The 27726-nt window shown below is 41.9% G+C and overlaps 2 protein-coding genes across 5 annotated transcripts; one reads left to right on the forward strand and one right to left on the reverse strand.

Annotated features, from left to right (window-relative positions):
* Positions 1–185: 185 nt before the first annotated feature.
* On the reverse strand, positions 186–27715 carry Znf394 (zinc finger protein 394). 4 transcript variants are annotated; one of them, XM_021719727.3, is made up of 4 exons: positions 27053–27715; positions 22601–22727; positions 16799–17839; positions 186–957 (listed from the first exon to the last, which is right to left on the reverse strand). In XM_021719727.3, the coding sequence occupies exons 1-4, from the start codon at positions 27551–27553 to the stop codon at positions 890–892; spliced, it is 1737 nt and encodes a 578-aa protein (XP_021575402.2). In that variant the 5' UTR covers positions 27554–27715; the 3' UTR covers positions 186–889. The 4 variants fall into 4 exon arrangements, 3 of the variants coding, with proteins under 3 accessions (XP_021575402.2, XP_077879858.1, XP_077879857.1); XR_013426829.1 differs by lacking the exon at positions 186–957 and adding an exon at positions 10602–14444 and having other exon boundaries at positions 15743–17839; positions 27053–27713; XM_078023732.1 differs by lacking the exon at positions 186–957 and adding an exon at positions 10602–14444 and having other exon boundaries at positions 27140–27714.
* Positions 319–16776, forward strand: Znf789 (zinc finger protein 789). The gene is given in 6 exon segments (XM_078023739.1): positions 319–620; positions 3486–3563; positions 6114–6240; positions 8546–8659; positions 9721–10535; positions 10537–16776. Coding segments are annotated over 6 exon segments (1401 nt in total). The 5' UTR covers positions 319–482; the 3' UTR covers positions 10666–16776.
* Positions 27716–27726: the final 11 nt, after the last annotated feature.

Here is a 27726-nt window from a genome sequence, read left to right on the forward strand (position 1 = left end):
CCCCGGGTAATGACGTGCATGAACTTCAACAGCTATGATCTTACACTCAACTTCTTTTATTTTTTCTTAAACCCAACTTCTAAGCTCAAATATGCTTGACGCTCGACGTCTCATGCAAATTTATGTGGCCAATACTAAAATTTAGCAGTTTGGCAATTCTGGAAAATGAAGTTTTCAGCCAGGCGTGGTTTGCACCCTTTATTCTTGTAATCCCAGGTACTCCAAAGGCTGAGGCAGGAGGATCCCAAGTTGGAGCCAGTCTCAGCAATTTAGCGACACCCTCGGTAATTTAGGAAGATTCTGTTTCCAAAATAAAAAGAACTAGGGATTCGGCTCCGTCGTAAAACGTCCCTGGGTTCCCCAGACCAAAAAGATACCCAGCAACACGTAGGACCCAGCCACCCCGCGCGATCAAAGAAGCCGAAAACCCGCTGCTGGACCCCGAGATAGACAGAGGAAGTGAGGCGGGGCCTTGCGGTCACATGACCGAATTGGGGCTTCTTCTGCTGTTGACTGGTCCTGGCAAACGCAAGGCCGCGGCGCTCCTGTACGGACCAGAGAGCTGCAAACCGCAGTCCTGGAGTGGACGCTGGTGGGGACTCGGAGCGCGGCCCGTGCGCGTGAGTGGACGAAAGTGCCCAGGACGGTCCTGAGGCCGGGTCGGGGGACCTTTTTCTCTGGTGGGGCTCGCCAAGGGAGGGGACTCCTGGTCAGGCCTGGGAACCCGAAGAGACGGAGCCCAGGTTTCATGGCCGCAGCAGGTGGACCCGAGCACCGCGCGGAGGACTTCCTGGAGGAGGCGGCGGGGCGGAATGTCAGAGGCGTGGAGGTTTGGGAGAAACTAGTGTGAGGAGAGCTATGGGTGCCGCTGAATGAAGACCCCCGGCCGTCAGGGAAAGCTCCAGGGCGTTTGCGCAGGGTCTCTGAGGTCTGTGGCGCCAGCTTTCAGCAGCTTTCCTGCAGAAAAGGAGGAACAGAATCCCATGAATGACTGCCTCTTGCACACAGTGGTTTTCTTATGGGGAAAAGGGAAACGCGATTTTAAATCCAAGGTGCTCACATCATGATGCAGTAGCATTTAAGAGTCTGCCCAAAGTTAACACCAGCTCAAAGTTCATTGTGCACACAAAGGAACAGTACGCGGACTCAGCTTCTGAAGCATCAACGAGCGGGTGCAGTGATCTTGTTAAGTGGCTGTTACAGACCTGCTTAGGGCAGGTAGAGACGTGCGTAAGCCTACCCTCTGAAGTTGATTGATTGGCCTTTTCATGCGGACAAGAAAAGCGGGTTTTGTTCATGTAGTGCTAGCATCTTGGGGAAGTCAGGGTGATTCTAAGTTTTGGTTCCGTGGTGTTTGGGTGGTTGGCCGAGGATTGTACGCAAACCGTGCGTCTATCTGATTTTTTTTGAGCACCGTCTTCACAGTAGCTATTCAGCAAATGCAGTTTAGATGATGCAAGGGAGGAGGCCTCTGTCCCAGTCTTGGAGCCACAGATCAGGACAGTTTTGAAATGACTTTGTTTAAGGGGATGGGGAAAGGGCGAGGGTATGTGTGGGGTCTTCCAAACAACGCTTTTAGGGTGCGTGGGCTGTGTGAGCGGCTTTAATAAGAATTTATATCGTTACCTGTGGTGCAGGCTAGTCGGTTACTTCTGTTGTGGAGTTCTCAGTTCCTTCTAGCAAATCACTACACTAGCGGGAATGTGGGTACCCCCAATATCGCCATGGTTGGCTTCCCCGTCCCCAATTTCTCATGTTTTTCCAGTTTCGCTTGAAATTGACTTAAGTAACAAAGTGATAATCATGGGTGCCAACTCACCCAGCACAAGGGGGAATTTTATTGACCAATTCATTTTCTTTCTCTTTTTATTTTGTGATAAAGGATAGAAAGTTTTTTTTCCCCTCACTTTATTTATTTTAGCATTTGTATGCTGGCACTGGTGGTTTTAGTGGCTAGAGTTGGCAGTGGGAACGTGGTTGGGAATACATAACTATATGTAGAAAAACAAATACAAATATGATGTTACCAGATGTGATCTTACTTCCTGGAGAGCTAGATGGCTAGATTTGGTGAAGAGTCCAGCTAAACTTGTGACTAAAGAAAAAAAATGATAAAACATTTCTTATCTAAGTGTATTTATTTGATGAAAGAAACATTAAGTTCACTGAGGAATTCTGAAAATACAGAAAAAACACAAAAAAATTAGAATCATCTGTATCCCTGAGAGTAACAATACTGAATTATGATTCAATATTGAGCAAACAATATAGAATACTGTAATAGCCTCGTTGTTTATATGCAGCCTGGACTCTTCAATGATCTCCTGAAATTGTTTATGTGATGTGGAAGTAAATACATATCACTCAAATGAGAGCAAGCAATGGCTCTTTATTCAAAGCTTCCTCTAACAAGGAAGTCAACCACTAGCACTGTGTGGGCAGAGCCCCAAAGACAGCAGAGGAAAGCTTTATAGTGAAAAAAAAAAGAAAAAAAAAAAAGAATGCTCAAATAGCCTTGTTTGGGTTTTTTATCTTGGGGATGCTGGTTATCTAGATTACCTATTTGATTTTTAGGTTAAGTCGAAGTAAGTCATCCCATGTAAATAGACGAGCATATTTACTTCCTCTTGTTCCTTTACTTCATCCCCTTCAATTTAAGACCTCTTGTTGGTCTTAAATTGAAGGGGATGGAGTAAAGTTGTCTTTACCCAAATGCATCCACCAAGTCAAACCCTAGCAAAATGGAGCAGGGAGGCCATGACTGATAGGTGCCCATGCTGCTGTATGTGCCTATAATAAGAACCTTTAGGAGTCTCTGAAACTTTTTAGGAATTTCAGATAAGCCTCTTCTATTGAGACAGTTACCCAGCAGCAATCAGCAACTCCTGAGATAAATCCCTGAACTAATGGTACTTATTTCAAAACAGCTTATACTTCTATTTTCTTTTAAAAGATCCCTCCTACCCTGCCCTGACCCCTGAATGTGCTAGTGGTACACCAGAACATGCATATCCCAGACTGCAGTCTTTTTTTTTTATATTATTATTATTCCTGAATAAACTCTCTGCTTTGGAGGGTTGGTTTCCCTGTTGCTCATTTTAGGTTAACAGGGCCAAAAATTTGGGTAAAGATGGCAGTTATTGACCAATTTCTGGATTGGTTCCAATCACTGCAGATGTTGTGGTTTGGCTTCTATTTGTTTTGTCTGGCTGTTGTCCCTTTGTATGTGCCTTGTTTCAAGTAGGTGCTGGGGAACTTATCCTAGGGAGAAGGGGAGGGCAGGGCTACAGTTTCCCTTGGATAAAGCTTTGGAAATTGAAATCAGAAATCTCCCAGATGGCTATTCTAGCAGCTCATTCACAAGCACAGTGACTTGGTGTGGACTAAGTTTAGTTTGTTGGCCCATTGGAGTACCCTGTCCCAGGTCTGCCTAGCAAGAGATCTTCAAATTAGGGCTAGCCTTGTTTTCTCTTTCTCTTCTTCAGCCTACCCTGACAGGCCAGCTCCTTCCCCTTGTGCAAGATCAGGCCAGCGAAGTGATGTTCCCAACAGCCCCGTGGAAGGTGAGCTCTGGTTTCTCCTGTTTCCTCATCCTCACCACTGTGAACAACTCCTTCATTCACACTGAACCCTCTTTAGCAATTTCAGGAATTTTCTTTTACTCTGAAGCCAGATGGATTAAAATCCAGACTGTTTCAGATGTGTTTCTTACAGCAAGTTACATAAGCACTCTAGGCTGTAGTTTCCTTACCTGTAAAAGGGGAAAATAGTAGTGCCAATCATAAAAAGTGTGTGGATGACTACAGGCATGTGCAGTACTTTGCATAAAAGCAGTTACATGTTAAGTGCTCCACAGGCTTTAGCTGATATTATCAGAGTTCCTGACTTTTTTTCTGTCAGTGAGCAATCTTATGTACTTAGTATAAAAACAGACACTGTTTTGTTCTGGGAGATAACAATCTGCTTGGAGAGGCAAATATGTAAGAAAATTCTTATAATAGGAATCAATTATGAACTGTTAGCATTAAAAGGTACATGGCAGCTAGGCACAGTGGCACATGCCTGAAATCCTAGCACCTTGCGAGGCTGAGGCAGGAGGATTGCAAGTTTGAAGCCAGCCTGGGCAACTTAGTAAGACCCTGTCTTAAAAATTTTTTAACAAGCACTGGGGATATTGATTAGTGGTAGCGAACCCCCTGGCTTCAACTTCCAGTGCCAGGTCAAAAAGATTTGAGCATGGTAGCAAATGCTTATAATCCTAGTGGCCCAGGAGGTTGAGCCAAGATTATCAGAAGTTCATGGGCAGACTCAGCAATTTAGGGAAACCCTTAGCAATTTAGTGAGACCCTGTCTCAAAAGGACTGGTGGGTTGTGGAGTCAAAGTCTTGAGTGTTGAATCAAGACATTGGAGGAGATGAGAGTGGAATCAAAGGCAGAGGAGGGGGGATTACTAGGAGGGGACCTCCTCCTCCTGACAAAAGAGAGTAAGAAAGGTAAAAATTTAGGTAGTGTTTGAGGGGAGTAAGGAGAGTTAAAGAGTAAATAGCCTATGGGCTGATCTCTGGGATAGGGTTGGCAGTGTTTTCTGAGAGTGGGGCCTAGTCAGGAGGCCCCCATGGATTACCCTTGGTGGGGTAAGGATCCAGGGTATTGATGATGGATGGCTACTGTGTACCATGTTGACTTTTCCACTCAAGCCTTCATTCCCTGAGACAGGGACCAGGGCTGCCATGGGGTCGTGTAGCTGGTGCATCTAGCACCTTGAGGGGACTCATTCATGGCTGATAGGAGCTGCTCTGTAGCTGAGCAGGGCACAGCCTGAGCAGCTACATGCTGTGGTAAGTGCTTCCTGAAGGAATGAGTGCAAGGAAGGCGAGAGCAAGCCCTGTGCAGCAATGTGCAGGGCCAACTCAATGTGTGGAGAGGACCCTGGGCTGTTAAGCCATGACACTTCTCAGCTCTTGTTCACCCTCGCATAGGTGCAGAGCATAGATGGTGAGTGGCTCAGGCTGAGGAGACTGCAGGGTTGCTCTGGTGGAAGGAGGGGCATCCAGGATGGTGGTGAAACTGTAGATGTGAACTTTAGGTTTAATAGGGAAGAAAGACAGGCCACATGATTTGGAAGATTCCAGTATTTGTCTGCGGAGGGGAGCTCTGTGATGCTTCCCAGGATGAAGGTATTTCCTGTTACTGGTTAGTTATGATAGAGAATGTAAACCCAGTGTACCTTGTAGAGGAAGGAGTGTTGAGGATAGTGCCCAGCCTCTGCTCCAGGGGCTGTATAAGTGCATACACTAGGGTGAGGCACCCTGCGTTAACAGTCCATGAGTTGAACTCCAGTAAAAACTTCTGTGTCTACTGGGCTGAAGGGTCTGTTTGCCTTCTCTGGATATACTCCTTTGCACATTGGTCTATACCTTTTATATTCACTAGCAATGTGTTCCCTTACTGTTTGACTTTGGGCAATGGGATGGAGCGGGGACAAGGGACCAGAGGCCTGGAGGAAACTGAGGTTGGATGTCTATTCCTACAGTTCTTCCCGGGCCAGGATGTGGAATGGTGATGGCTACCTTTCTGTGAGGCCCTTGCCTTGCTCCTACTCCACCAGCTTTCTGGAATCTGGTGGCCCTTCGTCTAACTTACCCCTTCAGACCTAGTGGGTGTTGGTATTCATTAGGCCTGTCCATTCCTTTGTAAGTAGTCTATGTACTAACCACAACCTCGTCTCTTTCCTAAGGGCACCAGGGGCAGGAGTCGGGAGAATGACCTGGACCTGTTAGTAAAGTGCTTCTGGGATGCAGCCAAATCCATTTGCTTATTGTAGTTTGTGATTGCTTTTGTGCTGTAACAAGAGTTGAATAGCTGCCCTAGAGACCAAATAACTTGAAAAACCCAAAATATTTGCTGCAGAGCCCTTTTGAGAACAAGTTTATTAACCCATGGCACAGAAGGAAGAACATGCCTGGTCTGAGGGCTAGTAGTCTGATTGGAGTCCTGAATCTATCACTTACTGAGTGACCAGAGCACTTGACCTCACCTTTGTCAGTAGAAGAACAATAATAGTTGCAACTGATTTTAAGAACTGAAGTTACAATGGTTGTTTCTTTTTTCAGGAGTTGCTGTTATTTGAGGATGTGGCAATGTACTTCACCAGAGATGAGTAGGCTCACCTTGACTGGACTCAGAAGAACCTCTATAGAGATATGATGCTGGGGAACCACAGGAACATGATCTTCCTGGGTAATGGCTGTTTGTATATTCCATGTCTACGCAAGTGCACAGTTCCTCCGTCCCTTATCTGCAATTCCAAAATGCAAGAGTGCTGGAAACCACCTGTTTTTCATGACTTATTTGACTACAGAGCCTTAGTTGAAGTGATCAGTTAGTGAAGCCACTGCCTTCTGTGATTTTCCCACCTCCTATGCATATCTGTATACTTAGCTCTGGAAATTTCCATGTGTTTGGTCGAGGGCACAGCTCTAAAACCTATTGGGGATGGTTCATAATAACACACACACACACACACACACACACACACACACACACCCCAAATCACCTTTCTGATGTCTGGACTGAATCCCTAAACACACGTGGCCCCAAGGGTTTCAGATAAGGACCTGTGGACAGTGAATAGCTGTGTTTTATTTTAGGGGTCAGAGCATGAATCTATGCTCCACTCCTACTCCCTTCTTTCACATCTTTTAACAACTTGAAGAGCTAGAAAAATTATGGTTAATTTAATTAATTAAATTTTCTAAGGCTCATTTCTTATTCTCTTGAAATCTTTTTCTTTCTTCTCTGAAAAAGGGAAGCTTCCTTGTCTCTGACATTATTGAGTGCCCAGGAAATGATTTTCAACTCCATTTCTGAATCATGTTACCTCCATCTTTCCAGCAGTCTGCCCTGGTCTTGTGCAGCAAAGTCTCTGAAACACAAGTGGCCTTGATAGTTCCCCTTCTCAGGCAATATGCTTGGCTCCTGGCATTGATAGAAAGGTCTTGATTACCTCTTGTAGGTACAACCAATCACCCTGAATTTTTAAAAATTGATTATTCTTTTAAAAAAGTATTACAGCCAGGCACAGTGGCACATACTTGTAATTCTAGTGGCTCAAGAGACTGAGGCAGGAGGATTGCAAATTCAGAGTGAGCTTCAGCAACTTCAGCAACAGTACACTATTTTCAGTGTACTCCATTGGTGATTTTACTCGTTCATTATAGAAATTTTGGAAAATACATTAATGAATAGATAATAAAAAAGTCTACGAACCCACTGGAAATAACTCTTAATAGTTTGGTTTACTTCTTTCTAGTCAGTCCGTCTTGCTATCTACTTACATATTCACTTACTTTATGGACATATATATGTAGTTTTTAAAAAAAATAATATTTGAAAATAATGTGCTCGAATTTTGTATTCTGCTTTATTGTTGTTTTCTTGCCATACTGGGAATTGAACCTAGAACCTAGGTGCTCTACTACTGAACTACATTCCTTTTTTATTTTGAGACAGGGTCTCACTGAGTTACAAAAAAATCTATCTTAAACTTCATAATTCTTCTGCCTCAGCCTTCTAAGTAGCTGGGATTACTAGTGTATGCCACCTGGCTGAATTCTCTTTAAATTATATAACTAGCCAGAAATGGTGGTTCATGCCTGTAATCCCAGTGACTTGGAAGGCTGGGGTAGGAGGATCACCAAGATTGAGGTCAGCCTCAGCAACTTAGTGAGACTCTGTCTCAAAAAATAAAAAGGACTAGGGTTGTGACATGTGACTCAGTGGTTAAGTGCCCCTGGTTTAATCTCTGGGGGATTAATAAAGAAATAATACCAAAATAAATAAATACACAGAGCAAACATTTTCCTATGTTAGTAAGGGAACACATGGATTTTTAATATCTGCCTAATACTTAGGACTTCATTGTATTAACATGCTATACTTTATTTATATTCAGTCTCTATTAAATAAACACAGTTAATTTGTAGTTTTACACTGCTGGAGCACTATGTCAAACAGCTCTGGTATGTTCATCTTTTCCCTAATAATTCTTTAGGGTGTATTTCTTTTCTTTCTTTTTTTTTTAGAGAGAGAGAGAGAGAGAGAGAGAGAGAGAGAGAGAGAGAGAGAGGGAAAGGGAGAGGGAGGGAGGAAGGGAGGGAAGGGGAGGGGAGAGAATTTTTTAATATTTATTTTTTAGTTTTCAGTGGACACAGCATCTTTTATTTTTATGTGGTGCTGAGGATCGAACCCAGTGCCCTGCGCATGCCAGGCGAGCACGTTACCGCTTGAGCCACATCCCCAGCCCCCCTTAGGGTGTATTTCTAAGAGTGAATTATTGCTATCTAAGGGCATGAATGTTGTTCAGGCTTTCAATAAAGATTGCCAGTCTTCACAAAGATTGCATTAATTTATGTTCTCATTAGCTCTTTTAATTATTATTCTTATTTCTGCTTGTCATTGTGGACTCAGAGGGGCGAGACTGAGCCCTGGGACATCTCTCTGCAGTTTATTAACAGCCACCTCCCACTTACTTCTCCATGAGTAGGATTTTGGTTTCCTAAACCTGAGGTGATCTGTCAGCTGGAAAACTGGGACAAGCCATGGATCTTGGATCTGCAGAGTGCTGGGATCAGGAAAGCTTCTAGTAGTGCTTGCCCAGGTGGGTGAGGAGGATGCCCAGGCAAGAGAAGTCATGAAGAGAAAGGGAAGGCATGTTAAAGAGCTGCTTCTGTGTGCCAAATGTGCAGCATATAATATACCCACTTCCTCATTGCTACTGCCCTGGGAAGGTGGTAGGATGATCATCATCCACCTCTTCCAGATAAAGAAATGGGAAAGAGGTCTCTCACATAGTGAGAAGGTTCACAGTTGAGATTTGAGTTCCAAGTCTGAGAAGCTCATCCTCTTTCTGCTGCAGTATGGAATGGCTTATCTGAAGCAGCTGCCTGGTGTTTGCTAAGTGGCAGCTCTCATGCTTCTCCCAGAGACCTTCGTCCCACCCCCCCCCATCCATTCCCCATACCGTTTACTGCTCTCTTGCTGTAGTATTGTTTTCCTATTCCCTCAGTATTTCTTGATACATTTCCTTTCTGCTTCTGCCCTCTGCTTCAAGCTTTCTCACTCTCAACATTGTTGCCATTTTTAGCTGGTCAGTTCTTTGTGGAAGGCTGCTTGTTAAGCAGTGTCCCTGGTCTCTATCCACTGCATGCTAATTATAGCCCCTACCCCTGTTGTGACAACCAAAGAGGCTCCAGATGGAGTTCCATCCAGAAGTATTAAAAGCATGCCTATCTAGAATATAAGGTGCTGCCTCTCAAAACTATGTTTATGAGACACTACTGAGTACCCAGAATGTTGCTTTCTGTCATCTTGATGGACTTTTTTTTCTTTTTGATGGTACTAGAGATTGAACCCAGGGCTTTGTGCATGCAAGGCAAGCACTTTATCAACTGAGCTATAGCCTCAGTTCATGATGGACTTTTTTGTTCACACATTCTTTGGCATATACTTATGTGTTTTTTAGTGGGTCTGCTGATACTAAGAGCTCTTGGAGCAGAGTCCTATGGAATTTAGAATTTTGTCCTCTTGGGTGGAATGATGTAAACAAATGAGCACTTCTCAGCATCATTTGCTTGTCTATTATCCCAAACTGTTGGCTGCTTTTCCTTCTGTCTCTTCAGTGGTAGAAAACATCATTTGTCTTTCCTTGTATTTGGCTAGGTCCCGGAGCCAGTTACAAGATGAAAAAGCCAACTACACAGCAGAAAATTTCTGAAGATTTAGAGTCATATGAGCCATCACTGGTAATGCAGAATACAACCAAGAAATTTTCAGAAAAGTTATATAGATGTAATGAAGTTGTGGACAGTAGCAAGTTTGTACTCCCCAGTAGTAGCAATGGATATTAAGATTTTCTTGAAAACCTGGATCTTGTTCAACATCAGAATGCTCGAACAAACTCAACCCAAGGTCATTATTTTTGAGGTATGAGCATATTCTTAAAAGAGCAAAGCCTTATGAATGATGTGGAAAAAAACATTAGGCATCAGGCAAATTTTGATAAACAGCAAAGAATTCACTTTTTAGAGAATCCCTTTGAGTGTTCCATATGTGGGCAAACCTTCAAACAACGGTCAACTCTTATTGACCATAAACAATGTCACCTGCAAAAAAACCCACGTAACTGTCATGACTATGGAAAGTGTTTCCGTCAGCTTGCATATCTTGTTGAACACATGAGGATTCATACCAAAGAAAAACCTTATAAATGTGGAGAATTTGAAAAAACTTTTAGCTAGAATTCAATCCTTATTCGACATCATTTAATCCATAGTGGAGAAAAGCCACATAAAAGCCTTGAATGTGGAAAAGCCTTGGGTCGGTTTTCTACCCTTAGGAGCCATCAACAGATTCATAGTAAACAGAACTCTTTAAGTGCACTGAATGTGGATCTCCTTCAGCACCAGAGAATCCATACCAAGGAGGCATTCTTTGAATGTACAGAATGTGGAAAAACTTTTAGTTTCAAGACAAATCTTAAATCAACATGAGATCATTCACACTGGAAAGAGACCTTATAGATGTGACATTTGTGGCAAATCTTTCATTTGGCAAATAAGTTTTATTAAGCATCAGGGTACACACAAAGGACAGGGATGTACATAATGGTATCAGAAGAGCTGTCATTTAAAGACTAGAACTTATCATCTCCTGCAAGTATATATAACAAGTTTCATGAAAAGTAATAAACAGAACTGAAGTGGTTTTCCTATGTGTACCTTATTTTCCTGCTGTAGCCATGATTTACATAGTGATGCATGCCTATAATCCCAGCAGCTAGGGAGTCTGAGGCAGGAGAATTGCAGGTTTAAAGCCAGCCATGGCAACACAGCAAGGCCCTAAGAAACTTAGTGAGACCCTGACTCAAACTAAAAAAAAAAAAAAAAAGTAGCAGAGTTGGGGCCTAGCTCAGGATGTGTGTTTACTTACTTAGCATGTGTGGGGCTGTAGGTTCAATCCCCAGCACTAAAAAAAAAAAAAAAAAAAAAAAAAAAAAGCTAAAGTTTATAATCTATAAAAAATTAGCAGGGCTGTGGTTGTGGCTCAGTGGTAGAGCGTAGGCCTACCACGTGTGAGGCACTGGGATCAGTCCCCAGCACCAGCACCACATAAAAATAAATAACAAAATAAAAGTATTAGGAGCTGCGGATGTGGCTCAAGCGGTAGCGCGCTCGCCTGGCAAGCGTGCAGCCCGGGTTTGATCCTCAGTACCACATACAAACAAAGATGTGTCCGCCAAAAACTAAAAAATAAATATTAAAAAAACACTATTAAAAAAATAAAAGTATTAAAAAAATGACACCATAAAAAATTAGCATGTTACTAGATTCTACTGAATTTTTTTTTTTTTTTTGGTACTAGTAATTGAAGCCAGGGGTGCTTAACCACTCAGCCACATCCTCATCTCTTTTTAAATTTTATTTAGAGAAAGGGTCTTCCTGAGTTGCTTAAGGCCTCACTAAGTTGCTGAGGCTGTCTTTGAACTACCAATCCTCCTGCATCAGCCTCCTGAACTGCTGGGGTTACAGGCATGTGCCACTGCACCAGGCTCAGTATATTGAGTTCTAAGTTGGTGTTTGTATCAGATGCTTTTGGTGTCCCATCCCTGCCCTTCTGGCTTCACCCCTTCTGTGTGCTTCTTATGACACTGCAGTGTCTGCATCTTCTTGCCTGGAGGGCATAATGCATCCTGCATGCAACCCTCAACTAGTCACTGATGGAAATGTAAATATCAGGCTCATCCTCTTCTCTTGGGTGGAATATCACTGGAGGATTTGTTTTGTTTCAAGTTTCCCCATGGAAGTACACTCAGCTACTCCTGTGGTAGCTGCCTTATTATCTGCTGTCCCCTTTCCGTCTTGTACCACCTTCACCAGTTTTAACACCTCCTCCACAAGTAATTTGCTATACTCAAAATTTGTTGTTTCCACATTTGCTCCCAGCACATTCTGACAAGATAAATAGGTTGTTGACTGTAGAGTTCTTCCTAGAGCTCAGCCATGAAAGAAATCCTTTTGAGATTTTTTATTTTATATACTATTATTTTGATATCCTAAACAGACCTTGTTGCTGTTTAGATCCTCTTATAGTACACAATCCTTAGTTTCTGCTTGATTTTATTTTCTTGCTTCTACCAATTCCATAACTTCTTTTTAAAAACTATTTTTTAGCTTTAGGTGGACACAATATCTTTATTTTACATTTATGTGGTGCTGAGGATCGAACCCAGTGCCTCGTGCATGCTAGGCGAGCGCTCTACCACTGAGCCACAACCCCAGCCCCCCATAACTTCTTATCTAGCATATAAAATAAAAATTTTAAAAAGTTCTAGTGAGAATGAGCATTAAAAATATACCACTCTGGAACATTTAACTATTTAAGCGAATGGCTTTTGAAACCAGCAGATGCAAAAAGATCACTCTGATCTTTATGCTGTTTTTTAAAGAGATTAAATTCCTATATAGAAGCTGTCCTTTCTGTACATCTTGTCATCAAGATGGAAAGTCAAGACTGAGAATTCTGTGCAGCTCTTACTAAAATAACTATATGTAACCACTCCCCCCATATCTTATTTGCCTCTTGACAACTTAGTACTCTAATTGAGTATAAAAGTAACTGCTTCTTTGGGTCATTTACTTATGAAAGTTCTTGTACTATGTAAAATTTGTAGTAAATGAATTTGTATCCTGTTAATCTGTCACACTTCTTGGGCCCAGCAGGGACCCTAAGAAGATGCAGGTGGAATTTTGCTACACTTTCACAAGCAAGTGGCACCCCATGTTCTTGGGAACTCTTACTTCTTTGTGGGAGGAAAATTATGACTGTATATTGGGCTCAAAAATACCTAACCAGTATATTTATGCTGGCCAGCATGAACAGCAAGAGGAAAGATTTGCCACAATGAACATCCCTAAGCAGAATAAGGTTGAGATGTCAGACGGAGGAGGTAGTAAGCCAATGAGGAGTAAACAAGCTCCCTTTGTCACCACCTTGGGAGATGAAAGCCTAATGAAAGCATTGAGCCTGAGCACACAGCAGGCTGGTCCAAGCTGCTAAGTCCATTCTGATCAGGTGTACGAGCCACCAGCTTTAAGCAGAGAGGTATAACACAGGATGCTGGGAAAACATGAGACAGGCTTAGTGCCAACTCTGTCACAAGGATATGCAGAGCTGCACTGTTCCGTATGCTAGCCATTAGCCATATGAGGCTGTTTAGTCATTAAAATTAAATAAAACTAAAACTAGACTTCTCAATAGCCACATTTTAAGGTCAGCACAGATACAGAATATTCCTGCTGCAGAAAGGTTTACTTGATAGCAGTGGCAGAGAGGACACAAGGACTTCTTGTGGGCAAACAGTAGGAAAATGGGAGCTTTTTTGTGCTATTTCTTGCAATTAAGTTACATGGACCTTTGTAAATGGTCCCTGTAAAATTAGAACATTTAGCAGAATTCCCTGGACACAGGAGGGAGGGATAAGGATGGTCAAAAGCCTTGCTTGGGAGAAGAGAATTCCATCTCAAGAGGGCTTAGAGTGGGGTTAGCCTTCCCACCCCACCACCCGCCGCCCCAAGAAGCTAGAAAGATGCCAACTAAAAGTTTAGGTTGGCAGCAGTGTGTCGTAATAGCTGTGATTTAGTCATTTAGGACGATCACAAGTTTAAGGTCAGCCTGGGCAACTCAGTGAGACTCTGTCTCAAAAAAAAGGGCTGGGTGGCTTCAGTCACTTGTAAAGCATCCCTAGGTTCAATCCCCAGAACTGAAGGTGGGTGCAGGGGAAGAGTTCCAATTGGTGATGGGAATGACAGTAGATGTTTGTGTTTTTTTACCATTTGTCAATATGACTAGAGCTCAAAAGTAGCCCCCCTGAGAACAGGGAAGAAATGGTCAAATTTTGGCATTCTTGTTTGGGTGTTGGGCTGAACCCACTGTCCTCCAGGCCTGGAGAGACTGGGCAACTGTCAGATCAGTCAGTGAAGGTGTCTAACCCTGGGCAAAGAAGCCTGGAATCCATGATGGACCATTCCACTGAATAGAAAGGCATGTTTTCTTGAAAAGACCAGTGAAGCGTTTTTTTTTTTTTTTTTTTTTTTTTTTTTTTTTTTGTGTGTGTGTGTGTGTGTGTGTTTGCCATATTTGTCTTAAACAGTTAAAAATAAAGATAAAATTTGGTATATGCTTTCATTTCATCAGACTTTTTATATATTAGGGTTGACTAAAATGTCCCACGTTGTCACCTGGTCTTGACTAGTACTCAGCTCACACCATATCAATTACCAGGTGAGCTTTGGCCATACCCATAGTGGCCAAGGCCTTGCTCCTTACCATTCTCAAATACAGCTTTCTTCTAAAAGTTGGATTCTCCACTCGCCAATGCTTCTCAGCTGGAGGAAATAAAGGGGAAATGACAAGGCAGGCAATTATGAGACAAAAATACTTGGTGGTACACGCCTGTAATTCCAGCAGCTTGGGAAGCTGAGGCAGGAGGATGGAAAGTTCAAAAACAGACTCAGCAACTTAGTGAGGCTCTAAGCAACTTAGCGAGACCCTGTCTCAAAATAAAAAATATGAAAAAGGCTAGGGATGTGGCTCAGTGGCTAAGTGCCCCTGGGTTCAATCACTGGTACCAAAACAAACATACACAAAACCCCAAAATACTAAGAGAAAATCAAAAGTAAATTTTACAGTATAAATAGCTGACTTCTGGGAATGATGTAAACTTTCTGGCAAGTCATTGATCTATTTTCAGTAAGGTATGCACTTTGCATATCAACAACAAAAACTGAGAAATGCCTGAATTATTTAATAAAATTTCAATTGTTATATTCCCTAATTGGAAAATAACACAGCCATTAAACATATGAAAACCTGAAGACAAGATCCTTAAGAAAAAATGTTAAGGATATAAATGCACTATGGTTTTTATCATCCAAAATACACAGAAAAAAAATCACAGGCAAATACCACCAAATGCCAATAATAGGTTGATCATGTGGGATTTGTCCTTTACTATTTTCCCCCAAACCCAGAAAGGTGCTTATATTCTTAAATATATTTAAGAGTCAAGGTTCTCAAAGAATTTGAAAAAAAAAATTGATGCAGTATTTGTTTTGAGTACACAGAGCTAGAAAGATGATTAGATACATTTGTATAAGCTGGGCAAATGCTCTAGTACTGATCTACAGTTCCAGGCCTTTTTGAGACAGGGTCTTGATATGTTGCTAGGATGGCCTTGAACTTGTCATTCTCCTGCTTCAGCCTCTTGAGTGGCTGTGATTTCAGGTGTGTGCCACCATGCCTAGCTATTACCTTTCTCTCACTAAATACTTGTGTGCTTCAAGTTGAACCTAACAGGTATGTTAAAGCCAACCCAATGTCCTTCCTCCATCTGGATACAGGGGTAAAAAAAGTGCTGGGAAGTGAAGGAGCAATCAAGTTTGAAAACTTGCAGTTCATATTCTCTGTCACGGTGGGGGTGCATGCGGTCACTGATCCTCTGCTGCTACTCCTGGGGTCCACAGCCCACCACTGCAGAGGATCCAGCTGGAGTAAAGGGCAGAACTCAGGGGCAGAGTAAGTCAATTATGGGATGGAGGACACATACTCAGGTACAGATATAACCTTGCACTGACTGGGCAAGCCTTAAGACCTCCTGAGTTCTCAAGTGTTGATGTGAACCTACCTTTCTTTCTTCCTTTGTAAATGGGATGAAGTAGGTTCTTCTTTTTTTCCTTTTTAACTGTTGATTGATATTTGTTTGTTTGTTTATTTACTTGCAGTGCTGAAAACTGAACCCAGTGCCTCACACATGCTAGGCAAATGCTCTACCAGTGAGGTACAGCCCCAGCCCAAGGTAAGTTCTTAATTCCTTGGAGGGGTGCTTGGAAATTGATGGAGAAATGCAGAGTATTACATAATGCCAATGAATACTCCTGTTAACAAAATAAGCAGCTCTGTCCTCAGGGCCCTCTCTTTTTGAAGACTCCAAGGAAAACCACAGAAACACTTCTTTATGTTCCACACTATAAGAAAGAAGCCTCCTCAGGAAAAATGCTTTAGGATTTTTGGTATTACAAGAGCCCATACATGTACAGTTCAGTGATGGTTTACTGAAACCTTTTTCAGAAACCAAAAGTTATCAAATAATGAACCCTATTCAATAAGCTGTTAAAAGGATACTGTGCCAGGAGTGTGTGTGTTTGTATGTTTTTTTTTTTCTTGTTTTAAAAGAAATCAAGACTCCTAGAATGGGAAAGAGGGCTATACACAATCTTAAAATGTAAAAACTAGTGTCTTATGTATGTGTTGAAATTTACCAAGTATTTTTAGAATTATGAAGTAGTTGAAATTCTTTCACTATCTAAAGAGCAAGACAATTCCAAGGGCCCAAATTCTTAGGGAAGTAGAGAAATAATTGAAACGGGAAAGATTTTGTCCAAAAGCAGTAGTGGAAAAAGTGATAACAAGGACAGAATTTTGTCACATATTGCTCTTGCTCTTATCAGATGTCATATCTAGTACAAATCTTTTGGAGGGTTTATATTCATTCTTCCTTCACAGAAGTTCTCCATCATAAAGTATTTCTTGAGACTCAAGCTGGACTGAATGTACCCTGTGTGGGATGCCTGCAGAAACAGGATTCATGAATGACTGAATGCTCCAAATGCCAAAGAATATAGTTTCTGGGCACGAAAATAAATCCAAGTGAGCAAAACATTTCAAAGTGATGGGACTTTACCTTGATGGATCCTTTGGTGTCGGACAAGGTGTGTACTTTGTCTAAAGCTTTCCCCACATTCAACACATTTATAAGGTTTTTCTCCAGTGTGAGTTCTCTGGTGTTTAATGAGGGTTGCACTCTGACTGAAGCTTTTCCCACAGACAGAACATCCATAAGGCTTCTCCCCAGTGTGGATTCTCTGATGCTTAAAGAGGTCCGAGCGCTGTTTGAAGCTCTTCTCACACTCTTCACATTTATATGGTCTCTCCCCTTTATGGAGTCTCTGATGTCTAAAAAGGTTAGAAACATGGCAGGTCTCCCCACATTCCTCACATTTACAGAACTTCTCTCCAGCATGGGTTCTCTGATGCCGATTAAGATGCGAGCTCTGTCGGAAGTGTTCCCCGCACTTCAAGCATATATATGGCTTCTCGCCTGTGTGTGTCCTCTGGTGTTTAATCAGGGCAGCACTCTGACTGAAGCTTTTCTCACATTCTTGGCATTCATAGGGTTTCTCACCTGTGTGAATCCTCTGGTGTTTCAGGAGGTCTGAGCGCTGTTTGAACCTCTTCTCGCAGCGATCACATTTATAAGGTCTTTCTTCATGGAGCCATCTCGGGGTCTCACTGACAACAGAATTATGAGGTTTCGCTATGTGATGTTTCACCTCATCAAAACTTTCTTTGCACTTGTTCCCTTGTTCCTCACCATCAACTGGCCTCAGTGATTTCTGGATGTGCTGACCAAGGACAAAGCTGGAACTTTTAGCACTATTCCCAAATTCATTATTTTTGGCGACTCCCTCTTCTGTGGAACCATTGCTGTTGAGATCTGAGATGGTAGTTCTTGATCTGAGTCCTTGTTCTTCAGAATTTTTGAGTTTCAATGACACAGGGTCTCTTGGGTGCTTTTCTACTCTTTCCTTACACATATTGTAACACTTAGAGAAGAGGGAGGCCTTCCCCTGGGAAACTTCTTGTAGCCACACCTGTGGCTCTGCTTCTTCTAAAATTTCTTCTTTTGGAATCAACCCTTTGTTCTCAGCTTTAGTTTCCAAACCTGAAACATTAAAGTACAAACTTCTACCATTCATTTCATCTCTGTGCAATATAGCAAAACAAGCAAGTACTAGCAAAAAAGCAACCCCAGCCCCCTTTTAAGTATTCTCCATTAAATTCCTTAGGTGAAGTTATTTAGTTAACCTGTCTGATATGCTCATATTTGTCAGTGCAAACCCCATATCTTTCCTTTTATACTCATGCCTATGTCAGCCAACCCAGCTCTTCTTCCCTAGCCCCACTCCACTGCAGTGATAGGTCATTATTTGTGAAAGGTACATTTGGAAGGGCTGACAAGAAAGGACTGAATCTGAAGTACTGGGGGCAGGGGTGGGGCAACAAAAGAAAATTCAGAAAAGGAAAAGAAAAAGTTGATATAAAAATAAATAGATAAAAGACATATAATGTTTCTCACAATTCAAAGACATGAGCTTCTATATTATTTTTTAAAATATTTATTTTTTAGTTGTAGTTGGACACAACACCTTTATTTCACTTATTTATTTTTTATGTGGTGCTGAGGATAGATCCAGGGTCTCACATGTGCAAGGCAAGTGCTCTACCACCAGCCCCAACCCGAGCCCCAGAGCTTCTGTTATAAGGGCCCACCAACTACTCAGAACAATGAATTAAAAAAACACATCTTGGGCTGGGGTTGTAGCTCAGTGGTAGAGCCTTTGCCTAGCATGTGTGAGGCACTGGATTCAATCCTCAGCACTACATAAAAATAAATAAAATAAAGGTATTGTGTCCATCTACATCTAAAAATATTTTAAAAAAATACATCTCACACTGAGGCATACAAAGAAAACACCTAAATGTCTCCACCCAGGACAGATCACACACTGTGCTATGTTCTTTTATATGCTTGTCAGGTGCGGCCACAAGAGAAGACTGAGGAGAGGCTCTAGGAAACAGTTTATTATACTCACAGTCCTAAGGACAGGAGGCACACCATGCCACGTAAGGCCACAAAGGAAAGCAGCAGTGGTAGAGGCAGAAGAGACAGGAGTAAGGGAGAACCTAAACCATGACTTATTGGACAAGAAAGGTAAGAAAGGCAGGGTGAACTGGCAAGGGCTGGCTGTTCTGAATAATTTAGGAGGGCTCCAAGCCATAAAGGTGATTCTTTATTGCCTGGTACCAGACTCTGGGATGACTGAGGCATTGGAATACTGCTATCTAGGCTGTGTGGACCACATGGAGGGGGATCTGGGTTGGAGTTCAGCGTTGGTTAATTTTCACAGCAAAGGCATGCTCCTGCCTGAATTCTTTGCTGTCTTTCAGAATGGCTAGCCCTTGGCAATCTCTTTCTCAGTCAGAAAGATTTTAAGATGTCAAAATGTCATAATATACAAAAAGATGAAAAACATGAAGAAAATACACATCAAAGATAAAATACTATAATGGCATCAGAGTTTCTCAAAAGCAACATGACAAACTAGATAGAAAATTAACTGTCTTCAAAATTATTTCTAACCTGAAATACCTAGCCATATATCTACCTGAGATGGGTAGTTTACAAAAAGCAAAGACTCATTTAACTCAAAGTTCTTAAGGGTGGGAACTGAAGAGTATTGTGCAGGCATCCAGCAAGGCCTTCTTACTGCATCATTACAAGGCAGAGGGATCACATGGCGAGACAGCAAGTATGTTGTCAGCTCAGGTCTCTCTTCTCCTGCTTATAAAGCCACCAGTCTCACCAATGGGGGCCCCACCCTCTTGACTTTTATCTATTCCTAATCACCTCCCAAAGGTCCCACTTCAAAATACTACCAAGCTGAGTTTGTGCATTAAATTTCCAACTGTAATATTTGGGAAACATGTTCAACCAAAGCATCACACTCTGATCCAAATGTGTGAGAGAGATAAAAACATCTGCAGACATGCCAAGTTTCAAAAGATTTAGTTCCCAAGTATATGTTCTCTGGCAGATGTTCTCTACCAAATCAAGGGGATATACCAAGGAAGAAATTATTAAGAATCCAGTAAAGAGAAAAGGAATTTCCAGGGTAATGACAAAGGGAATCCTAGGACAAAAGCTGTGTAACAGGCCTGGGAAAGAAGCATTCTGTTCATACCAGAGCAGAGGAAGCTTTGAGGAGGATCTCTGCAAGGGGAAAAAATAAAACTGGGAGCACATCCATGATCTAATGATCAGTAGAAAACTAGGCAAATGTGGGGATGGGATTGTGGCTCAGTGATAGAGCGCTCACTTAGCATGTGCAAGGCCCTGGGTTTGATCCTCAACACCATATAAAAATAAATAAATAAAATAAAGATATTGTGTCCAACAACAACTAAATAATAAATATTTAAAAAAAAAAAAAAGATGGGCTGGGGATGTGGCTCAAGTGGTAACGTGCTCACCTGGCATGCACGGGGTGCTGGGTTTGATCCTCAGCACCACATAAAATAAAATAAAGATGTTGTGTCCACCAAAAACTGAAAAATAAATATTAAAAAAATTCTCTTTCTCCTCTCTCTCTTAAAAAATTAAAAAAAAAAAAAAGGAAAACTAGGCAAATGCAAAATGAGGCATTATTAACTCCAGGGAAACAAAAAGTTGCAACAGAAAAGACATATAGGTGAATACAGATAATACTGAAGTATGGTATACTAATTTAACTATAATTATAAACTATAAAAGGCTAATTTAACTGTAGAGAATTATGGACCACTAAATATATATATGCAGGGGAAACAAAATTCTTCATTTTCCCCAGTAGGCAGCCAAGAGACAATAATTGAAATTGGTGGGAGGGGGGTTAGTAGTACAAGCATCTTATTTAGAAATTTAAAAATAAATAGCTGAGTGGCTAGCTGAAAGTTTTTTTTTTTTTTTTTTTTTTTTAATTTTTGCAGGACTGGGGATTGGATGCAGGGCCTTGGGCATGTTAGGCAAGTACTCTACCATAAATCTATACCCTCAGCAATAGTTAAAAGATTTGAAAATAGTTGCCTATGAGAAGCTAAAATCTGGATTCAGAAGGGTCTGATATTTATCTAAAAGACTCAATAACACAAAGCACAGAATAAAACATTGAAAGATTTCCCTATATTAAAAATTTAAAATTCTATATAATAAAAGATGCCACAGTAAAAAGACAAGCCACCTTATACAGCCAAGATGAGAAAGGATTAGTATATAAAAAAATATCAGGCACAATGGTACATGCCTATAATCCCAGCAGCTCAGGAGGCTGAGGCAGAAGGCCCACACGTTTACAAAGCCAGCCAAAATACGGGGTGGGGAGGGGCTGGGGAGGGGCTGGGGATGTTGCGCAGTGGTTAAGCAAGCACCTCTGGGTTCAATCCCTGATACCAAAAAAAAAAAAAGGCTGAGGGATCAGCAGTATCAGCAATGTGGGAAGAGAGGGCTTGATAGGCAAAGTGCAGCATTAAACAAGGCAGTCAGGATCAGGCTTCATTGAAAAGGAGTTATTTAAGCAAATTCCTGAAGCTGAGTCAGTGTGTGCTTTACTGAAAATCCAGAGGAGGGACATTCAAGGCAATGAAGTCAATTAGTGCAATCATTACACAGATCAGGAGGCAGGATGTCTGGTAAATTCAAGTTCAGCCAGGCAGTGTGGTCAGAGCAGAGTGGATTGCAGACAGTGGGGAGACCAAAGGATGGGTGCTCGAGGAGAAAGGTTCCCAGCATCAAAGGACAATCAATAGCTCTCACCCTGCATGAAATGAAAGCCACTGTAGGTCCTGAGTGACATGACCCAACATCTGAAAAGGAACAATCAGGCTGCTGTGTGAAGATGTCATGCCACCAGCCGATTATACCAAATGTTAAGAAGAATGCAGAGAATGAAAAATTCTCATAAGTGGCTTATAGGCATATTAATTGGTGATAAGCTCTGTGGACAGCAAGAGGGGCATACATCTTTGCATACTGTATATTCTCTTTGGAATCACCCATATATGAATACAGGGAGGTAACAAGAATGTTCAGTGTCACATTGTAATGGTGAAAAACTAGACACCTAAATGCCCATTGGCAGAATGGAAGGTTAATTTTGGAGTTTTCGCACAGCAAATAAGGTGTTAAAAGAAAGCTTAATTATATCTGATCTGTGACTGCATGTATATAAAGAATATAAAACATGCGTGGAAAGGATAAATACCACCATCAGGATATTGGTTACCTCTGGAGAAAGAGCATGGGGAATAGCTTCAAGGAGGGTACATGAGGCTTCACTTTAGCTATGACTTCTTATTTTTTGGGGGAATAGAAAACAAAATCAATATGGCCAAATATTAAGATTTGATAAGCTTGGGTGGTAAATAAACAGTTGCTCATTATCTTTTTATATTTTCTCTTAAGTGTAAAGTATTAAAAATAACAAAAATAAAAAGCTGAATCAAGCCAGGAATGGTGGCACACGCCAGTAATCCCAGTGGCTCGGGAAGGAAGCTGAGGCAGGAAGATATCAAGTTCAAAGCCAGCCTCAGCAAAAGCAAGGCACTAAGCAACTCAGTGAGACCCTGTCTCTAAATAAAATACAAAAATAGGGCTGGGGATGTGGCTAAGTTGTCAAGTATCCCTGAATTCAATCCCCGGTACCCACCACCCCAAAAAGCTGAATCTGTCACTTAGCAACAGAGAATAGAAAGGTCCTGCTTGGGTCACAGAAGAAACTCTAAAGCTCTTGGCTCACATCTGTACATGGTAGAATGGCTTGGGAAATGCAGTGAACTGAGCCCTTCACAAATTACATACATTATAAATCAGCAGAGTAATAGCACTCACTAGGCAGGACTATGCTCCCATTATCCTTCTGCACATTCTCCCTGCAGAAGTCCCTCTGAGCTGTGTCCAGCTGCTCCCACTCCTCCCAGGGTAGAGACACGGCCACATCCTTGAGTGTCACCAATCCCTGGAACAACATGAGATTCCTACTCAATACCTGCTGTCCCTGGACAGCACTGTCACTAGTCTGAATATGAGGTCAAACTCCAGAGAGTACTGAGAAGAGGAAGCACTGAGAACCAACCACAGCTATTCAGTTTTGGCCAATGAATCTTGTCCTGAGCAGGGAGATTTGAAGGGACTGACATTGTCTTGTAATCCTAAAAAGCTTTTCTGTGTACTGCCTACACTAATTTGGGGTAGGCAGGAGCAAATATTTAATGCATGTTATATCACTGTGGTTTATCAAAACGGAAACTTGATATAGATAAGAAATATATAACCAGAAAGTTTCACATTTCAGTGCTGACACTCTGAGATGCTGTTTCCTTATGAGCAAAAGACACACCCCAGCCAGAGGGTGCTAAGTCCTTTCTGTTCTCTGTCCTTGGCTACTTTATAATAAGATAATTATGCAACAAGACACTCTTTTGAGATGGCTTATTAAATGTAAGCTGACTACTTCTGTGGGTGAATGCCACAATATATAGAAAGGGAAGATTCTAAAAGTGGTGAGGGAGATGTTTTTCCAGTTCTAGTGTGGGTAATAAATTAACTCCAAGGCTCTTCCACTCACTGTACTGTGTGTATGTACATATATGTCGACCCATGCCTATGTGTATTTACAGGTTAAGTATCCTGTATCTGAAATGCTTGGGAGCAAAAATGTCAGAGTTTAGAGTTCAAATTTTGAAATATTTGCATAAATTTTATTGGCTGAGCAGTCCTAATCTAAAAATTCAAAATCTGAAACTTTTTCTTTTTCTTTTTGGTGCCAGTAATTGAACCCAGGGGTGTTTAACCACTGAGCCACATCTCTAGCCGTTTTTACTTTTTGTTTTAAGGCAGAGTCTTGCTAAGTTGCTTAGGGCCTTGCTAAATTGCTGAGGCTGGCTCTGAATTTGGGATCCTCCTGCCTCAGCCTCCTGAGTCACTGGGATTACAGGTGTGTGCCACTGCACCTGGCTAAAATCTAAAAATTCTTGAGTTTCAAGCTCCTACAACAAATAAGTATTGCAACAAATGTCAATAGTGCTGAAGTTAAGAAACTCTGCCTGTTATCATGCTAAAATATGAAATGGCCATCTTGTTTCTTTTTTGTCTATAGTCTCCAAATTATATTTCAAAACCAGTAATGGAGTACCTTTCAGAATATTAGTACTATTTTTTTTCTAGTATTCTTCTGAAGAGTCTACCACACGGTTGTATTTTAACATCTGAAAAACCAAAAATAATTAGGATTGTAAATAAGATGTACATAGGTATGCAGCTGAGGACCAGGAATCAATGGCAGGAGACACTGTTAAATAAACCTGTAGAGAATGGTGACTTGGATCATGGTCTCCGACTGCCTTGTGGCTGTGGATGCACTTGTACTGGGAACTTTCTGTGCAAAGATGCAGGTCAAGATTGCCCAGTTGTTACGGCAACATCCTGCCTGATGAAGCTCTGTGTAAAGGCACAGAACTATATCAGTCTTGACCCTGATCTCAGACACCAGCTGCCAGGGATAAATAATTCTGGACATAATAAGATAACCACAATGCCTTGTAAGTGCCATGACTTTCAGGTTTTGCAGAAACTTTCCCATAAATCACCTTTTTTTGTGTGTGTACTGGGGATTGAACTGAGGGGCACTTGACCACTGAACCACATCTCCAGCTCTATTTTTTGTATTTTATTTAGAGACAGGATTTCACTGAGTTGCTTAGCAACTGCCATTGCTGAGGCTGGCTTTGAACTTGTGATCCTTCAGAGCCACTGAGATTAAGGGTGTGTGCCACCACACCCAGTTCACAAATAACCTTTTGATGATAAAACCTACATAATAAACATGCTGTACTAGCTCTGGGTCACTGTTCCTCCAGCAGAGGATGGTGTCCCACCTGGTCCCAGCTTGCTTTCTAAAAGTGTTATTGTACGTTTCTTAACACTCCACTGGTCCTTGCCAGTTTCTAAGGTTCGGCCGTGCAGATTGTGGCATGAACCCTCACATCTTAAACAGATAGATATGGTTACGGAATCTGGATCTCCTCTTTCCCAGGTGGACACTTTTTCTATTTTACACAGTTGTTTGACCCTAAACATCTGTGCCTCATATTTATCTCTGAAATGAGAGAGGATAACACCGCCATGGTATTTTTTAGCTACAAGATTTTATTTGTCTTCAATTGCTGCAAAAGGCCATATGCTAGGGGCTTGAGTTGTAGCTCAGTGGTAGAGCACTTGCCTGGCACATGTGAGGCACTGGGTTTGATCCTCAGTACCACATAAAAATAAATAAAGATATAATGTCCATCTATACAACTAAAAAGTATTTTTTAAAAAAAGGCCATATGCTAAAACCAAATATTAATGACTTTTGGCTACTACTTTCATTCTTGTGGATAATTACAAACAAAATGAAACCTAATAGCAAGCTGCCATGACACAGATGATCACTTATTTTCAGAGTGGGCAGTGTTTAAAAACTACCTAAGAGATATAGATGGAAACTTCAGAGAATGCTTTGCAAACACAGTACTGGAAATCTTCAGATTCTAAGGATTGGGAAACCCAGTACTGTGTAATAAGTCAATCTCCTGCTGATTTCAATGACACCCCTTTCTTTCTACCTTTAAATCTAAAGCTGGAGGGCTGAGGTTGAGGCTCTGTGGTAAAGTGTTTGGCTAGCATGTATGAGGCACTGGATTCTATCCCAAGCACCTCATTAAAAAAAACAAACAACCACCACCAAAAAAACTAAGCTAAATAAACAAAATAAAGGTATTTTGTCCATCTACAACTAATAATATCGAATTAAAAAAACCCCAAAGCTGGAGTGTTCTGGTTTGTTGTTCAATGGTGTCAATACTCATACAACAAAATACCCTTTATCATTTTTTGCTTTTAGTGGAAAAGCAATATGGAGTAATGTGCAGAAGAATGTATGGTCATTCATAAAAGATTGACATAGAGCAATGAACAAAGATCTGCTAATGTTATGACACCTTATCACAAAATATTTGATTCTACGGCCGGGGTTGCAGCTCAGTGGTAGAGCACTTGCCTTGCATGCATGAGGCATCCTCAGCACCACATAAAAAAAATAAATAAATAAAGATATTGTGTACATCTACAACTGAAAAAATATTTTTAAAAATTTGATTCTCAACTGCTGCATTTTTCTTTCTTTCTTTTTCTTTTTTTGTACTGGGAATTGAACCCAAGGGAGCTTTACCACTGAGGTACAGTTCCCAGTCCTTTTTATTTTTAGACAGGGTCTCTCTAAATTGTCAAGAGGGCCTGGAATTTACGATTCTCCTGCCTCAGCCTCCAGAATCACTGGAATCTCAATCAAGTGATTTGTGCCAGGCTGCACTGTATGTCTATGATGACTAGAACTAGTTAGCTTTGGCTTTAGTCCTGCAGCAGCAAAATGGAATTCAATGGCAAGTACCATAAAGGTACAGAATTAGGTCCAGTGAATCCCTCAATGCAACAAGGCTCATTTTAAGTCCAACAGTAGCCAAGGACTGTGGCACCCTATAATCCCAGCAACTCAAGGGGAGGTTGAGGAAGGAGGACTGCTCAAGTTTGAGACAACACAGCAAGGTCCTAAGCAATTTATGAGACTAAAGTAAAAAAACAAAAAGGGCTAAGGATAAACTTAGTGGTAAAGAATCTCTGGGTTCAATCAGCTACCTCCTCCCCCAAAAATCCAAAAGTAATCCACAAATCATTATTACATCAAATATACTTTCGCTAAAAACCCACCAGTGGGCTGGGGTGTAGCTCAGTGGTAGAACACTTGGCTGGCATGTGTGAGGCATGGGTTTGATCATCAGCACTATAAACAAACAAACAAACATTATTGTGTTCATCTACAACTAAAAAAAAAAAAAAAAAGCCCACCAGTGCTGCAGCTTCCGACTCCCCAACTGATATCAAGTAATGTCTGTAAATTGAAAAATAAAAAAGTACAACCAACCTCACTGTGGGAGGCGGGGATCACCAAGCTGTTAAAAAGCAAAACGGGATGTTCACATTCAAGATGCTGAGAAATTTCTGTTCTAAGTTGTTTAAGGACATAAGCCAGCTTTTCATCCTGACATCATTCTTTTCCAGTCAGTAAAAGAAGAGGGTGTCTTGCAATGGATAACCAGTAATTTGCTTGATGCTAAGTCCTTACTAGGCCCTGCTTGCTACGGAATAAAACAAAGTTCACACAAAATGTAACAAGGGAGAAAGAATGTCGGCCACTCGAGCAACCCTCACACTCCCATCACCCAGAACAGGCCTTTCCCCTCTCACCGGGGGTGAGGTCCCGCCCAGCGCTCTCTGGAGAGCCCGCGCCACAGCCGCAGCCTCTTCCCCACTCTCTGGGCAGTGATCACGCACCCAGGCCTGGAGTTCGTCGGGTAGGATGGTCAGGAACTGCTCCAGCACCAGCAGTTCCAGGATCTGCTCCTTTGAGCGCATCTCAGGCCTAAGCCACCGACGACAGAGTTCCCTGAGCCGACTCAGCGCCTCTTCGGGTCCATCAACCTCCTGGTAACGCAACTGCCTAAACTGCTGTCGAGAAGTTTCAGAGTCCTGCCAGGCCCCGGGCGGGTAGGACTCCTGACCTCCGAGTGAGTCCTCCTCCACCTTCACTATGAAAAGCCCCTCAGGTAGGGGCTGCGCGACGACCCTGGATCTCGCGGCCGTCCGCGCCTTTGGGCAGACAAGCTCCAACCCATCTTTTTCCGGCACTTGCTGACTTTCCCAGAGTCTTGCCTTCAAATGAGAAGACAGCAAACCCAAGGAATTCATGGGCCCTCCTCAAAGCGAGGGCTTACGGCGGTCGTGTCCCACACACCCGACTCCACGCAGCCCGCCGCCCACTAGGCACTGGCCTAGCACCGGGGATACCCCGGCATCCTCTAGGTCCTTTGATAGAAAAAAAAACAAAACCCAGCCTACGCAGGAAGTGCGTCACCGATCCC

Source organism: Ictidomys tridecemlineatus, chromosome 10, assembly GCF_052094955.1.
Source record: "Ictidomys tridecemlineatus isolate mIctTri1 chromosome 10, mIctTri1.hap1, whole genome shotgun sequence".
NCBI lineage: Eukaryota > Metazoa > Chordata > Mammalia > Rodentia > Sciuridae > Ictidomys > Ictidomys tridecemlineatus.

Coding starts and splice junctions, on each gene's coding strand:
- Znf394 (XM_078023731.1), bottom strand. CDS start 27,553: ATGAATTCCTTGGGTTTGCTGTCTTCTCATTTGAAGGCAAGACTCTGG. Junction 22,728..27,052: donor TGGGCGGGACCTCACCCCCG/GTGAGAGGGGAA, acceptor ATGTTGTTCCAG/GGATTGGTGACACTCAAGGA. Junction 14,445..16,798: donor ACACCAAAGGATCCATCAAG/GTAAAGTCCCAT, acceptor TATTTCCTCCAG/CTGAGAAGCATTGGCGAGTG.